Source organism: Lipophrys pholis (assembly GCF_963383615.2).
Source record: "Lipophrys pholis genome assembly, chromosome: 3".
Taxonomy (NCBI): domain Eukaryota; kingdom Metazoa; phylum Chordata; class Actinopteri; order Blenniiformes; family Blenniidae; genus Lipophrys; species Lipophrys pholis.
This window is the reverse complement of record NC_137627.1, coordinates 11,630,615-11,644,626: the sequence shown is the minus strand read 5'-3', so window position 1 is coordinate 11,644,626 and position 14,012 is coordinate 11,630,615. Positions and strand designations below refer to the sequence as shown.

At 42.2% G+C, this 14,012-nt stretch overlaps 1 protein-coding gene across 1 annotated transcript in view; it reads right to left on the bottom strand.

Moving 5' to 3' along the window:
• Positions 1-11,160, bottom strand: part of kcnab1a (potassium voltage-gated channel subfamily A regulatory beta subunit 1a) — a gene marked incomplete at both ends in the record, with an annotated part of 65,874 nt that extends 54,714 nt beyond the window's left edge. Inside the window, one exon of the mRNA XM_080459697.1 lies at positions 10,952-11,160. Coding sequence (XP_080315823.1) covers positions 10,952-11,160 — 209 coding nt within the window. The remainder of the gene's footprint in view (positions 1-10,951) is intronic.
• Between the last annotated feature and the right edge of the window lie 2,852 nt (positions 11,161-14,012).

Here is a 14,012-nt window from a genome sequence, read left to right as displayed (position 1 = left end):
TAGCTTCGTTTTTAATTATATTCCATGTTATGTCCACTTGATTGAAAATATTTCATAATATTTTGCATTCAGAGCAAAGATGTGTTATTATTCAGTTAAATGCCCCTCTGGTTAAAATGTGTGCACTCTGTTTATTAAATATTAAAAGGAGGAATACGTCTTGCACGTCTGTTCAACTCAAAGAGCGAAGTGGGGTCATTGTTAACTTGGCAATCATGGCCCACTCTATTTTTATAAGTTTAGTCTGACTCATCCTTTTTTTTACCAGCTCTGACTGTGTCCTCTCTGTGTAAAGTGATAGAAATGTGTCCAAACGGGAAAGACAACTGAAATTGTTTTGGTTTTGTTACTACATGAAAAAAAAAAAGGAAAAGAAAAACACCTTGACAGTCACTCACTTTAGCCTGTCTGAGACTTCTATTATTGTGTGATTATTATAATATAATCACATTGAATCCACCAACAACATGCACAAAGAATAACTCCTGAAGACAGAGCTGAAAAACAGCATGAGGACAGAGTTTAATCTGCCCCACCCCCGGTCAACGCACCCTGTAATTCCTCTCTGTGATTCATCAACTCCACTTTAGCAGCACATCTGACAATACGCATGAAATACTTGTATTTATAATACAATCCAAGCCAAGCAAAAACACAAAGAATGATATAATACGGGCGTGGTGAGCATGCGCAGTAGCGGGGTTTCAAATAAGTTGTGTTTTTCTCCGTTTTCCTGGAGACCGACATGCGTTGACTGTTGTCAAGTAAACAGACTCCCAAAACACTATGAAAGTTTTCTGTTTTCACAGAGAGCCTCAAAAAGGAGATTTCTAACGACTTCCTGAAGATTTTCACATTATAAAATTTAATTTGTGTCTTCTGTTTGGATCAAAATACAATAAAGGGCACTACAGGAGGCATGCTGGTTAGAAACAATACTTAAGGAGGTCCGCAACTGTCTTGCCTTTGACACTTATGTTTGTTCACTGTAATTTATTCATTTGACAAGAGTTTTAAGTAGCCACGTTCTAAAAATATGTCTTTGATAAAATAAATACGAATTTCAGACTTCATTCATCTTTCTTTGTCATGACAGTTTAGATCCTCTTTTTTAACTTCTTTTTGTTTCCTTTCATTATATCAAGCACAGCAGAAGTTCACTTTTATTGGACTCAGTCACCAAATGAATTGTTCTTCACACAGCAAAACACTATGAATCTTATTGGTGCTCCAGTAACATTGAAAAAGACGCTAATGAAACGGGTCTTCTACGAAACTGAATATCTTATTGTTGCTGGTATGAGGCTGCCTTGGACTGAGTGTATCTGAGTGTTCACCATATGATTATCACCAAGCAGGGATTTAAAAGAGTAAAGGTTGTCGGGATTTGAAGAACTTTGTACACCAGTAAAAGTAAAAGTTCCTTACCAGCGGGGTAAAGATCAAAGCTGATCCCTGCAAATCCATCAAAACAAAAGCTGTCAGTAGATTTAGTGTGAAGGAGACAGGTATCCTGGGGACATCAGCTTCTACGTACACAGCAGTCTGTGTGATGGTCTTTTACTTTTCACCCTGGCTGGTGTCGTTAGGATGCGGATGGTTGTTTCTTTTAAAGCTGGAAATAAGACATGGGGGTAAGCAGTTTTTTTCAATGATCCCCCAGGATTCAGTTTCCAAACTGTGCGGCTTCCTACTACGGGAGGAGTTTGCACCAGAAGAGAGTGACAACATCTGATGTGTGCATCATAAAACCAAACGCTGCCTTGCCTCAAGAATAAAGGGAATCTTGTTTAAGCATCGACTCCAAGTGCTTCCTTTTTACCGACTATTCCTACGAACTGTTCAGTAAACGTTTGAGGGGAGTGCAATGCCTACGTTACACTTCTTTGCAGTATTTTCAGTGACCTTTTGAATTCATGATTACATTGTTCTGCTGCCACTGAAAAACAAGCGTCTGTCTGTTGGGCTGGCAGCGAGCAGCAAGTTTTACCTCGATGCTTCGAGTAAAAATTCAACCCTTTCAACAGTGACTGGAAAGAGAATAACCTGTTTGTATTAACGGGTAAGAGGTCTGTGCGTGTACAGCAAGGCTATTTCTGTGATGAAGCATTAATTACCGACTTGAGGAAGCGTTCAGGGGGTACAAAGGTTCTTTGGGAGGACATTTCCTTTTGTCTGCCATTTTTAGGGGAAAAAGTCTGAACTTCCCAACAATCAACATACTGGTAATTACCAGAATGAAACACAGTAAATTCATGAATGAATGAATGAATAAAACTCTACCTTTGGAATGACCACTGTCTATGTCACTAAATCCACACAACGAGATTAAGTGACAAACCATTGTGGGCAACCCTTTAATTATAAAAGTGAGAGACGTATCTTGCTAAAAATGCAAGTATAAAGTAGAGTATAAATGAAATTATCATTAAACTTCACTCATCTGACTCAGTCCAGTGTGCACTCAAGATCAGACCAGAGCAGGAAATAATGACCAATTATAGCAGCTGGTAGACCATACCCTAAAGCTGCACTGCCTCAGAATGTGTAAACATTTTGCTCAGCCTCAATGGAGGCAATTTCCATACGAACTGTACCCGCACATAAAATACAAAACTTTGACCTCAGTGCAAGTTTCAGCTGCAGCCTGCAAATACTACATAACAACATCACCGTCTCGCAGGACACTCAAGGGCGCAGAAAAGTTTACTGGCAGCGAACGACCAGCACAGTTTGTTATTCTGCCCACAGTGAGCACGCAACGTCTCCGCGGGGATTCACTCGAATAATCATTCACAGATTTGACACGTTCTCTTTGCTGTCCTTCGCTCCCTCGTTCGGTTTCTCACACTCCTTTAATCATCCACCCTTCAGTGAGCTCAATAAAAGGCTGCGTTTCTTCACCAGCTTTAAAAAAGGATTTGAACCCCAAAGCAAACCCCACAAAGACTCCACAAGCTCGGCGTGTTTTACATTTTAAATGAGCTCATTCACGAGTGATCGACAAGAAGAAGAAAATGGGAGCAGTCACGGGAGGCTTCACAAAACTCAGTAAATGCTTGTTTTTTCGTTTTTTTTAATTACTGCCAGCAAGTAAAACATCAAAACAATGGAAACAATTACCTCCAACAATACGATGACTATTGTTACTGTTCATGCATTCATGGAAAGACTTTTTCGAACACATTTTTTTTTCCCTTGTCATTTCCAGTATGTAATTATAAGACAATGCATAAGAACAAATGTTTCAAAAAAATTATTAAAACTAAAGTTTTGAGTGGATGGTTCACCTGATGAACCTGCTGAGTTCTGTTCTTGATGTGATCTGCCTTTGACAAAAATGTTCACCCAGGGATTGTTTCCAGCGCCACACGGGCCCTGAACAGCTGAATAGTCAAGTCAGTTCTGTTATGCTGCAAGTACCACAGACCACAGTGCATCTTAGAAGATAAATACACTTCCTAAACACAGAAGACTGTGTGCACTCACAGGACATTTGTCACATTCATGATGTGTACACTGGATAAATGACAACTGGATCAGAGTTATAAACACTTGTGGTGCACTGGGATGTGATCATGATCAATATGCCTTTATGTCTTCATTATACCAAATAAATATAGTTCTGACTATAATTCACATTAAAACTAAACACAGCACTTCCACTGAGGCCCCTAAGACAGTTATCTCCACAATATGAAGGTTGTCAAACATGTCATGTTTTTATTCCATCGTTTTCTGCTTTGGTTTAATGATATCTGCCAAGAGAATTAGCACTCCCAGCTGCTTATCCTAATGAACCCAGTACTGGTACTTGCCGTCACATTTGGAAGGAAACCTGACAGCACTTTCTATTCATTCTGCTTTTATCACATCACATCAAATTACCGTCCCTTTTAACGTTCCAATTATTCCTGTCATGATGCAGTTTAGTTGCCTTTTTGGTTCTTTAAGTGTGTCTTTGTCATTTTTTTTTTTTTTTTTTTTTTTAAGCATTCCAAATTGAATTAAGTCACTTCAGAAACCAAGGACCCAATTACCATAGCAACAAGCATCGATAAAGCGTTGGTTACAGTCGCGGAGTATTTGTTGTTTAGTGGTTTGGAGCATAAACAGCAATCATAGAATTTCTTACTTTATTCATTACCATCCCTCTCATTTTGCAGCTCTGGAGAGACGTAGAGCGGCACAGCACACAGACACATTTACAGGAGTTGCTAATCTGGCCTTTCACACCACTGTGCTGCGCGAGCTCTCAGCAGGCAGTGTACAGTAACTGAGCTGACACCAGCAACCCTCTGCCAAATTAACAGCGTGTGAATTGCCTCATGCAAATGCTTGCCCAGTTTTCAGAGAGCCTTCGTGATTTTTTCATTGCAACACATGTTGAGACGTCATCGGGAGTTAGCTTTTTACCGGCCAGATTTCCTCTCGTCTTTGCTTCCCTCAGCTATGGCAGACATGAGCTGTGAATAGTTCTGAAATTGCAACCGCTTTTCTGTCTGTCATTATAAACAAATGTGAGTTTGGGTGTCGTGTTGAAGTATTGCCGCATTTGCAGAATTGTAATGAGTCTGAACTGCATTTTGTGAATTAGTTATTTTTCTGTGATTAATAAGCATTTCAGTCTATGAATTTTGCTTCATCAGCATTTCCATTTGCTCATGCATTCACAAGATTCTCTCTCACGGCATTGGCTGTAGTGACCTAGAAAACCACTGGCATCACCCACATCTGAATGTGAATAAAAAATGATGTAGAATAAACAATGAGAGAAAACTTTGATGTTTCCATGTGTGTATTATTTTTAAAAAAATTTACGTGCATCTGCCAAAGCAGAAGATACACAAAGGTTCAGATTCAGATCAGAAAGCCAGTGGGAGGTTGAAACCCCTCTGAAGCTCTGCAGAGGCTCTGAGACGCACGGCTGCACTCAGCCAGGTGGTCACACTCCCTGTAAAACTCAGCACTGAGTTCCATCCTGTACCTGATGTCTCAGCGATCTGAGAACACAAGGCCAATTGTTGTTAAAAGCCACCCGCATATTAATGAAGCCATATCCGCTTCTGATAAATACTGAAACGTCATGAACGGGATTTTTTCTTTTTTCCATCCATCTTTTCTTCTTTCTTGCATCATATAAGTGAGGTTGTGCTGGTAATATGGACAACATAGAAGACCAGACATCCCTGTCCCCTGCAACATCCTCCAGCATCTCTATAGGGAGACTCCAAGCTCCCCTGAGACACAGTAAATCTGCTCCAGTGGGTCAAAGGTTCAACCGGGATGAAAAGTGTCATTGGATGCCTGGGTCACCATAACTGGCTCTTCTCTGTAAGGAAAAGTTGCAACTCTACATTGAGGCTCTCCCAAAAAGGCTCTTATGAAGAAGAGACAGGAGGTATAGACAACTATAAGCAATCTAGTGTACTTTTATCTTTTACTTATGATGAAACAGAACTGATGTTTTCTCATGTGCCCAATCATAATAAGTATTCAAACAGCTTATATAAAAAGCCAAAGGGAAAGAGGCTACAGCTTGTTTAGGTTGTGTATGTTTGTAAAACCAGGGTCGCAGAGAGGACTTCAACAGTGTAGCTGTATTTAGACAACTCAAAAAATGAAGAATGACTGGAAAGTGCATGTAAATATTATGGATGAGGATTAAAATAGGATAAGGTGGTGTCTGTACACTTTCATGGAAGCTAAATTTGTGACGGTTTTCGTTTATAATAGCAGCTGCGGTCGTGAATGCCAATCCGTCAGTGGAGAATTTGCCTCTTGACGTCCCTCCAAGCCAAAATGTTCTTCTTCTTCTGAAGCAGCAGGTTTAAATGTCGTATATGTCCGTAGGAATACTCAGGAGGATGCCAAACAAATGTTATCTACTGTCACAAAAGTGATAAAGTCACCTCATTTGATCTGATGTCCCATCCCAGAGATGACAGTGAGCTCCGTTAGATATCACCATACGTAATGAAACTAAATAAGAGCATTTTAATGCCTCAGACATGCCCGTGTGAATTTCTAATGATTTATTAATACATAAGTCAGGTCAGGCCTCTGATTCTCTCTATTAGTATACCTATCTCTGGCGCGTCCTCCCCTACTTCACAGCTCTACTTTTATTACTTATTTATTTCGTTTATTTCCTAATCCTGCCTTGCAATAAAGCACACATAAAGACCTAAAGCCAACAAGAGGTGCAACACAAAACCGACTGCTGCTCTAAGTCAAGCTGCTGCCGATTCACGGCGCGATACTGCAACACATGGTGATTCAGGAAAGGGCATACAAGGAACAAGTTGCACCCTGGTGGCTTAGGATATATAAAAACACATTTCAGTCACAGCACAGTAAGGGGGTTTAAATCCTTCCAGGAGTCCCATATCAATGCACCATTCCTCCGTCTATTATGTGCATTGCTATCGCCTATGTGACGAATTGGCCAAAGTAAACCATTGTCAGCCGCATCGGTGTGATGGGAAATGTATTTATGTAATATGCTCAAAAACCATGTGAGCCAGGTTTTGTGCTATGAAGATGCACATGCAACATCTGATTACAGTATTCAGAAATACAGCACTGCACATACCACCCCCACCCATCCAAACATGTACAAACCAGGCCTGCACCTCTCTGCTGCTGCTGCTGCTGCTCTGCTGCGTTCAAAACATTAAAATTTAAATGATTTAAAGACCAGCTTGCACAGGCACTGGCAACTGTCAATAAGCTAATGAGTTAGACATAGTTATTCTGTACAATTCTTCAGAGGTGAATCTAACAAGACTCATGTCGTATTATAAACACTCAATCGGCGATATTGGTGGTTGTTATTGACATAAAATGCTTAATTTTTTTTCTTCTTTTTTTTTTTCATCATTCAGGCTTTGTTTAAAATTCATGTTATGTGTTTGTGCCAGCTCGGTGCTATATTGGCCCAGACCTCAAACGTGCTTGAAGACTTAAACTGAAAGACAGACCCTTCATGAAAACTGTGCATCTGTTAGATGAATGTGAGGTACTGCACATGCACGAAACACATACAAGTATAAAACACTCACACAGAAAGCCGTTCAAAAGCCAACACATTCTCACTTGTCATGCTTTCACCTACACTGCAGTGCCAGAACAGATGGTGTGCGCAACCCTGGGTTCACTTCCTGAATCAAAAAGAAACCGAGAGCAAGAACAAGAGAGAGAGAGAGAGATGGTGGTCGTGTCTTGTCCCATACAGTCCATCTCAAAGACAATACAGCTTCAAGTGATTAGCATATGCTGGTATTCTCTCTCTCTCTCTCTCTCTCTCTCTCTCTCTCTCTCTCTCTCTCTCTCTCTCTCTCTCTCTCTCTCTCTCTCTCTCTCTCTCTCTCTCTCTCTCTCTCTCTCTCTCTCTCTCTCTCTCTCTCTCTCTCTCTCTCTCTCTCTCTCTCTCTCTCTCTCTCTCTCATTGTTCCCATGAAGCGGCGAGTAGAAACTCTAGCCCATTCGCATCTATTGTCAGAAGTCATTTTCACCATCCGCTGCCTACTGAACATTTAATGACGATTTGACAGGGGAGACTGCAACTTGCATGGGGTTTGCAATTTTGCAGTGGAGGCTTGGCTCGGGCAGTGCACACCCAGATGTGATTTGTAGCACGAGTTCAGGACTGACTCCTGTAGCTGTAAACCTTTTTACTAAAACAAGTGGATGCAGATTTTGCCTCCTCTTGATTATTAAAGCAGCACATTCCCTCCTTGTACCAGCTTACTGTATCTACCCAACATAAATACCCCTCATCTCTGCTTGACATGTGGGTATATATGTACTGACAAACATATGACTAATGCAGTTGAGTCTTGGCAAACACAACGGCACCCTCATGCCATCAAGAGTGCACAATGCCCCATTTACTGTGTTCCTCATCACTGGCAAGACCTTTACACTTCACGTGTGAGGCTTACAACAATTCTCTGTTGACGACATGCTGGATAAAGTAATACGCTGACTATGAATGCCATTATTTTCATTATCAGAAGCATCACCAAACCAAGTCTAATTTGAAGGCAGGTCAGTAAATATTCCAGTCATGAGTCTGCCCACCACCGATCTCATCAAAGGTACTTTGACCTGCTACCTCATGAAGCTACATCCTGATCAATTCCAGCAGCGTTCACACATCAGTACAGGTAAACAACACTGACGGAAGGTCATCAACATATAAACACGAAGATTCAACAATGTAAACATGGAGCTCAGACTTTCCAGATACGTTTGTCTTCCATCACTTCTAAGAGAAACACTGTGAACTTATAACCATGGACCACTTTTTTGATCCTGTGAGCTTTTTAAAAACTTAATCATTAAAATTGTGGGTCCCTCCTTACTTTGTTATTTGTTGTTAAAAACAGAGAGTGATATGGCACTAAGCTTCAGAGTACACTGTTCATCTGTCTTGCTGCTCCCATTACTGGTCAAGTAGTATCACCAGTCACTTACATTACACATTGTCTAGACCTTTTCATTGTCTAGACAGTATGTAATGTAAGTCCAGAGGTGACCAGACCTATAATAGTACTTGCCAGAGTGCTTAGGCCAGAGTGCTTAGGCCAGAGTGCTTAGGCCAAAGTGCCTCGCTGGCCTAAGCTCCGAGGAAAAACATGTACAACCGATTGTGATCCAGCAACAGCTCGGCCAATCATTCTGCCTTTACAGTGGAGATCATGTTCAGTCTTGCACAACATTATCTGAAAGATCTCAGTTTGATTGCAGGATAATTTTTTAAATGTTAGTATAGAAAGGCAATAAGATATCTGGCACTATATTCTGGTAATTTATTATTAGTTTTTGTAATGGATCAAATCAGACAATGCGAATCTTCCTGTTGCCATTCTTGGTGACTACATAAGTATTTATACAGGATATGTCATTAATATTTAATTTATTTACTATTTTCTCTGCTGCCCAGTCTGACTCAACAAATACAACACACTTTGCTTCCATTTATAGCAGCAAGCTCAGAGAAAACTGAACGACTGTGGGCATTGTGAGAAATACAGTAACATGCAAACAAAATAAATCTTTATACACCGAATTGCTTTTAACATGTTAACTTATGTCTATTATGTGAACTTTCACACTGTTGATTGTGCATCTGCCAGCAAATTGTCAATGAATAACTTTGTTCACCAAAGTAAGAGCATGCCAAATACCGATGTGACACAATTTATAGATGTTTGATGTCACATTAGTTCCCACGCATGCAAGAATTTAAACAAATCCTAAAATGCATTGACGGATAATGCTTGATACAGATTGAGACCTGAGGTCTGCCTAGAGATGGAAACAAGTTTCAGGGAGTGATGCTGTTTGGTAGAATAATAACCATTAGGACTACCTTCAAACTGCAGCCTGTAATCATCTCTCACAAAAGAAGCTTTCACAGACTATGACTGACACACACAAACACACACACACACACACACCTGAGTTCACTGCGATCTGCAGAGCTTGGAAAGGAAGTCATGGAACCATATTTTACGTAAGAATCACAGCTTGGGGCTATCGGAGTCAAACACACAAGTCAGCTGAGCAGCAACACCGCTGAGGTCAAATCCGACTCAGACACTCAGCCCACACTGCAGAGCTGTCTCATCGAACCACAGAGAGGGGCAGAGAAAAAGAGAGAGAGAAATAGTGTTTAGGTGTGTGGGAGACTAGCAGAAGCAAAAGAGCGATCTTCCATTCATGGCATTTGGAGGCATTAGAATTTGAGTATGTGCGAGGAAGACAGAAAAAGAGAGCGGCTTCAGATTTGTGCGAAGCAGTAAGTGTGCGTGAGAAACAAAGTAGGTGTAAATGAACTGTTGGGGGGGAAAAGACGGAGGGAGCGATAGAGAGAGCAGACGAAAGCCCTGTGGATTCTGTCAGTACTCTCTCACCACTTAGCAGACAACGTTTATTCATAAATCCTGCCGGGTTACCTTGTGGCGTCCAGTTTGGATGAGTTGCTGCAGTTCAACTAACGGATTGGGCTGGATTAGGCATTAAACATGTGGCAAACCGGACAGAAAACATTAAACAAGGTTGGCAGGAGGCGCTTCAAACGGGGCTGGCAGGAGTGCTTCCTTAAAATGACACGACTCCAACTAAAGGCCCACGAGGTAAGATTTTAAAGCAGGAAGGAGGGGAGAGGATCCCCACCTTTCCCAGTGACACAACCTTATGAGATTAAAAGCTGAGCGATACAGCTGGAGTTTGTCATGAACTTATTCTATCTATATTTCCGATATTGATATTGACTCCGATATATAGAGCAAATGCGTAGATTATGATGAGTTGCTTTTCTAAAACGATGTAAAGCAGAAGCATCTCCAGGTTTGTGGTTTGTGATGATTCCCTACATCAGCTTCCGTCCACAATCATACTTACAGTTACAGTAATTAGCATCTCTCACTTCACCGTCAGAGTGAATGGATGTGGTTAAATGTCTGCTTCCTTTCAGTAATCCGGTGACGTACCGGTGACCTGGTCAGGATCTGCCCTGTCTTTTGGCAAGTGTAAGCTGGGATAGGCTCCAGCAGCGCCCTGCAACACTGAGATGGAGGATGTGTGTTTATCAAAGAATGGGTGAGTCAGCACCCATGACACTAAAAGTTGATTAACAGTATAAAAATGATCAAAAACCCTTTCACGGCAATATATTCTACATGTTAAATGTACTAGTTTACCTTGAACAAGGTTCGTTTAACTTCATTCATCCCCTCTTGAAACTTTTGACCCGAAAATGCAAGAAAGTTGTATTCATACTTAAAAACTGAGGAAATTGGTCATCAAATAAATGAATGATCAAGTTGTAGCACATGAGATCAAGTGAATGGAAAAAATAATGACGACAAAAAAGTAACAACCAAGTTGCTTGCTTTTCAAAATATCTTCGTTCAAATGCGCTCCGAACTCTGACACACACCTGTACTTCATGCCCGTGTGCTTCCCCGTTGACTCCTTGAGTGAGATGTGGCGTGGCGTGAAGGAGCCGAAGCTGCGAGCAATGATAGCCACCGTGCGGAACTTGGCCCGGGCTTGGTTGACCACATTGGGGCTGGTGGCGCTCTGCTTGCTGTGGTCTCCATTCCCTCTCTTCAGGTTGTGGTCTGTGCAGGCGATGGACACCTGCATGGCTGTGCTTCGGCAGAGGGAGCAGCGCTCGGGACGACGGAGGGGAAACTACAGACGGGACAGGGGGAGCAGGAACTGAACCCGGCAGGAGTGCAGAAGTCTGAGTTTTTTTTGTTTTTTTTTCTAAATCTTTTGTTTCAACGTCTCGTCCTCCTTTGAGTCTGATCTCTTTTCCTCGTGTCTTTTGAAGAGCGTCTTTCTCTTCTTGTAAACGAGTCTTCAGCTGCTCGCTTCCAAGTGCTGCCTCTCCATGTGCATCACTTTGTTCAGTGCACCAAAGTGAAGCAGCGGAAGCTTTTCTTCTTCTTTTCCGTGCTCACACCAAGTCTTCCACTTTAAGTCTTTTCCTTGCGGACGAGACACAGCAGAACAGGTCAATCATCAAAAGCCTGAAAAGAACAAAGATTCCTCAGTTCTTTGTGGGATCCCCAATTTATTCCCCCTCTGGTTTTTGCCCTCTCCAGTGTCCTGCCTCCAATGTTCAGAGATTTTTTCTTTTTCTTTTTTTCCTGAAGAGTTTCAGCTGCAGAATTCAAAGAGAGGGTGCGGAGGGATGGCAGAGGAGTGAAGGAGAGACAGAGAGAGACGGAGAGGCAACCCAGGCACTGCGCTCACGCCGGTCTGACTGTGGGAAGAGCGAGCCAGCAGTAGCATGTGGGAGAGGCAGAGCGAGAGAGAAAGGGGAGAGGAGGGTGAAGGAGGAGGGGACAGGGTCAGAAAACGGATAAGGAGACAGGGCAGAGAGGAAGGAGGTAACAAACGAGGAGGGGGGAGTCGCTCTCAGGTTGTAGCAAGGTGCACCATCGCACTTCTGCCATCAGCACTTTTCCTCGTCGTGCCACTTCTTCTCCTCCCTCCCCTCCACTCTCCCAGCGCTCCTGTTCTCCTGCCTGCCGACGTTAATATGTGTCACTAATGTGCCCGTGCCCCAGTTTTCTCCCCTCTCCTCCTCTGCTTCCCTTGCTCACCGGTATATGCTCTCGATCCGATATTTGGAAGATCACTTCTTGCCTTCTTCCCAGTGTTTTTGTTTTTCTCAGCAGGGAAGCTCCTCCAGCGAGAGCGCACCTTCGGGGAACTGAGCTGCATGTGGCGCTACTCTTAGCGTTCTCTCTTCCTCCCTCACTCACTCACTGCCACTCGATTTCTGTCGCTCTCTCTTTAGCTCTCTGCCTGCCCTCCTCCTCCTCCTCCTCTTCCTCCTCCTCTCACTCAGTTTTCACCTGTCACACATCTTTGAAGAGTCCTTCCTCTCTTTTTCCAACTGTAACGTCTGTACAACAAAGCTGTTGCTCACCATTCCCAGAGCACCCCAAGACATTATATCCTCTCTGGGCTTCCTCTTCTATTCCTTGTTGAAGTGATAACTGGACTGTGACATTCAACAGGCTCGATCCTAGTGATGTTCCCATGCCATCTATATGCACAGAGGTATGCAGCTTCTCTCATGTTGATATTTGGACTGAATTAATTTTTATCTGCAGCCAACATACTTTGTGTATTTTCTGCACAGGCACACAAAAAATCCAAATACATGTGCTGACACAAGGCAATCATATTTCTCTAAATCCCTGAACACACTGTACATACATCCCCGCTACGGGCAGCTACACATCAAACCCAGCGAGAGGAGGATAGACGGACGAGTTGGGGGAGGTGTGAAGTGATGGGTATCAGGAAAAATAAAAGAAATATCTTTAAACAGGCTGAGGCACTCTCGAGCTGAGAAGTGAGGGAATAGCTGTATCTGTGTGTGTTTGATTACAGTGTCTGTATCTGACTCTCTTCAGTGTGTGCCTGTATATGGGAATTCTATACGATAGTTGGGACTTAAATCCCTTTAAACACTGATCATATTGGGAGTTCTCGTTCTCATCCCTGTGAAGACAAAAAGTAAGTCACATTCTATTTTGAAGTCAAACTGAAGTTGGGTTAGGTGAAGGTTAAGAATTAGAGGGTGTGCGTGTGTGTGTGTGTGTGTGTGTGTGTGTGTGTGTGTGTGTGTGTGTGTGTGTGTGTGTGTGTGTGTGTGTTTACACACTCAGGTGGTGTTAATGTTGTGTACTTAGTAATACTATCAGGGGTGTCAAGCAGAGGTAAATGGAGCATTTTGCTGCAGGGCTTTACAACAACAATCCTTATTCAGTGTGTGTGTGTGTGTGTGTGTGTGTGTGTGTGTGTGTGTGTGTGTGTGTGTGTGTGTGTGTGTGCGTGCGTGTGTGTTAGATCATTAATACATACCAGTGTGTATATATACAATCTCTTGAACAGTGGACATGGACTCAAGTGGACGGGTTAAAACCCACAGTTTTTGAATTTTTTCAACAAGGTTCGCTTGTTTTTTGCCGTGAGCTTTTCTTCACAGTCAGTAGGCAATTTTTACAGTTACAGTCAGAGCACATAACGGTCACATGTTCCACACACATGTAAAATGACTGTACTGTAGAGGATGTGTTTGTGAATATGCCACAGAAATGTCATGTTAACCACATTTGCAGTCTGGCTCTTCTATCAAAAGCGACATCGCGGAGGAGTGAGGCACACGGCCAAGAGGGAAGAATTAGCTGTACAGCATATTGCAATATTCCACGAACCCACATGATGTATTTGTAGAGCTCACTTACTATGAACCACATTAACAATTTGTGAGAATAATATTCTCCACACATATGAAACAGCTGTGAACAACATTTTGCTTTTTGTATGAATATAAAGTGGTGACTGAGGAATACTTTTAACATAAACAAAACTAAAAAAAAACATTCAGTGAAAGTGTAAAGAGTCCTCCATTGAGATTGACTGTAGCAACAGCCATAGTTTCATAGACAATACAGTCATTCTCAGGTCCATTA